The 1,982-nt window shown below is 40.2% G+C and overlaps 1 protein-coding gene across 1 annotated transcript; it reads left to right on the forward strand.

Annotated features, from left to right (window-relative positions):
- The first annotated feature begins 1,075 nt into the window (after nt 1-1,075).
- M421DRAFT_390477 (uncharacterized protein) lies at nt 1,076-1,600 on the forward strand. Its single transcript, XM_033589986.1, is given in 2 exon segments — nt 1,076-1,415; nt 1,428-1,600. Coding segments are annotated over 2 exon segments (192 nt in total). The 5' UTR covers nt 1,076-1,225; the 3' UTR covers nt 1,430-1,600.
- The last annotated feature ends 382 nt before the right edge of the window (nt 1,601-1,982 follow it).

Raw genomic sequence — 1,982 nt, forward strand, 5'->3', positions numbered from 1 at the left:
TACTGCACGTAGTGAAGGACCTATTAGCAAGCTCTAGGTAAACAGGTTTAACACACGTACCTAACAAATTAAGCTTTAACATAGCTAACTATACAATTATTAACAAGCCCTAAATAAAGATACACGCGTTATAACACCCTAGTTTAAGCTAGTTAGGAATACAAAGGAGAAGTACAGAATCCTAGATAGAGATACCTACAACTTTAATAAGACTAGGTTTATAATAGGCATAATTAGGTCTAAGATAGTGTTCACAGGCTTAGAGAAGCAATCTGACCCTAAGAATATCTAGCCTAGCAATTAGGAGTGGGTCACAATCTTTATTAGTGTCTGCGCTGCTGGCTAGGCTATCCTACCCTTTATTATCTTCTAAGGCAAGGTCCTAATTACAACCTAGTACCCTAATCTGCCTTGCAATTAGGTAATTATAACTAGCAAGAACAGCTAGACAATAAACAAGCTTAGTCTAGAGTAGTTAAAGCACTTTAACACATCTACAAAAGAGCGTACTATTAGTGCCTACTATCTACTTATTATTAATAGCTATAAGAGCTACAACTCTAAAGAGTTTAAGGAATACTGTGTAGAATATAAGATTATTACCTTGTGTATACCCCTACACTTGTTGTACCTGTTGCAGCTGCTTAATATGGCCTGTTTTGGCCCCTTAAAGAGGGTGTACTTAATTAAGGTTAACGCCTAGTCACAATACTTAAAGACATAAATTAAGAAAGAGTTCTTCCTTACTACTAGCTTCTAGATAGCCTATTGTCACACAATCGAGCACCTCAATTGAGGGTGTGGAGCTTGCCGGCCCGGATAAACCGGGACGAGCACCTCTGGGTCTAAACCAGAAGCTCGTTTCATCCGTTCTTCGTTGACGAGCTACCGGATAATCGGCCAACTGCTCGCTTATCTCGGATCATGTGAACCACACATATTTCCTATGTATATAAACCTTACTTTCGTGATAGGATAGATAGCCACTGATCAAATACTTTCGATCACCTGAGTATAGTCCCACAGGCTCCGTGACACCTATTATAAGGCTATTACAAAAGACAATATCTATAGAGGCTTTAGAGGCGCGGGACTAGTTCCTTTTAACCTAGAGCAAGTGCTATTAAAGCTTGATGTGGTCCTTCACACGCTAACACCACCACCACTAGAGACTACCCTATAGGAATCTAAAACACCAACCAGCGCAAAGGAGGTTAAGTCACAAATGTTGTATATCTGTGAGCGCATGCAATTACACAGAGATTCGCCCCTGTCTCCTATTATAAAATCACTTAACCTGCTTACTAGAGGGGTTGCGTGGATAGACTATGCTAACGTGTTGCAGAGAAGGGAAATAGATAGTATAAAGAAGGCTATTAAGGCTCTAACAGTGCAGCGTGGTTGCAAAAGAAAATGTATCTAGACAGAGAAGGCTCTCACAGTTAGTAAGGTACAGGATATAATAGCTAAGAAGGATGGTGGTGGTGGTGAGGCATCTAAACAGTCTAGGAAGAAGGTGCGCAAAGAGAGGCACTGCGGACGTTGCGGCAAGACTAGCCACAATTTGCGCACCTGCACTGCAGAAATATTAGATGCAGATGATAGCGCTGCTTCTGAAGAGTAATTGTAGCAATTGTAAGTATTAGTGCAGTGTTGATTGATTGATTGATTGATTGATTGATTAGTTTAACGTCCTGTGTGAGTCTAAGACTATATAGGACGAGAGCAGTGAGGCTGCTCTAGTAATTTACAAGTTTTTTCTGTATAAGGGAATAGTATATATAGGTTCGTAGACATATAGTGAGAGCCTCTGCTCTAGTTATAAACAAAGGAAATTAGTTGTCTGTTGTTTGCTGTAGGTACCACTTGCGTGTGCCTACTTTAGTTTCTTGAATAAAAGCTAGTGTAGCTTAGATTCCTCTGTTTGTGTCTAGGAGAAGGGACATTGTAAGTCTTGTCTCCTGTAGGCTGCTCTTTATTTT

This window comes from Didymella exigua, assembly GCF_010094145.1.
Source record: "Didymella exigua CBS 183.55 unplaced genomic scaffold M421scaffold_110, whole genome shotgun sequence".
Taxonomy (NCBI): Eukaryota; Fungi; Ascomycota; class Dothideomycetes; order Pleosporales; family Didymellaceae; genus Didymella; species Didymella exigua.

Bases quoted from the DNA above. Each gene is read 5' to 3' on its own strand.
- M421DRAFT_390477 (XM_033589986.1), top strand. From the start codon at position 1,226: ATGTTGTATATCTGTGAGCGCATGCAATTACACAGAGATTCGCCCCTG.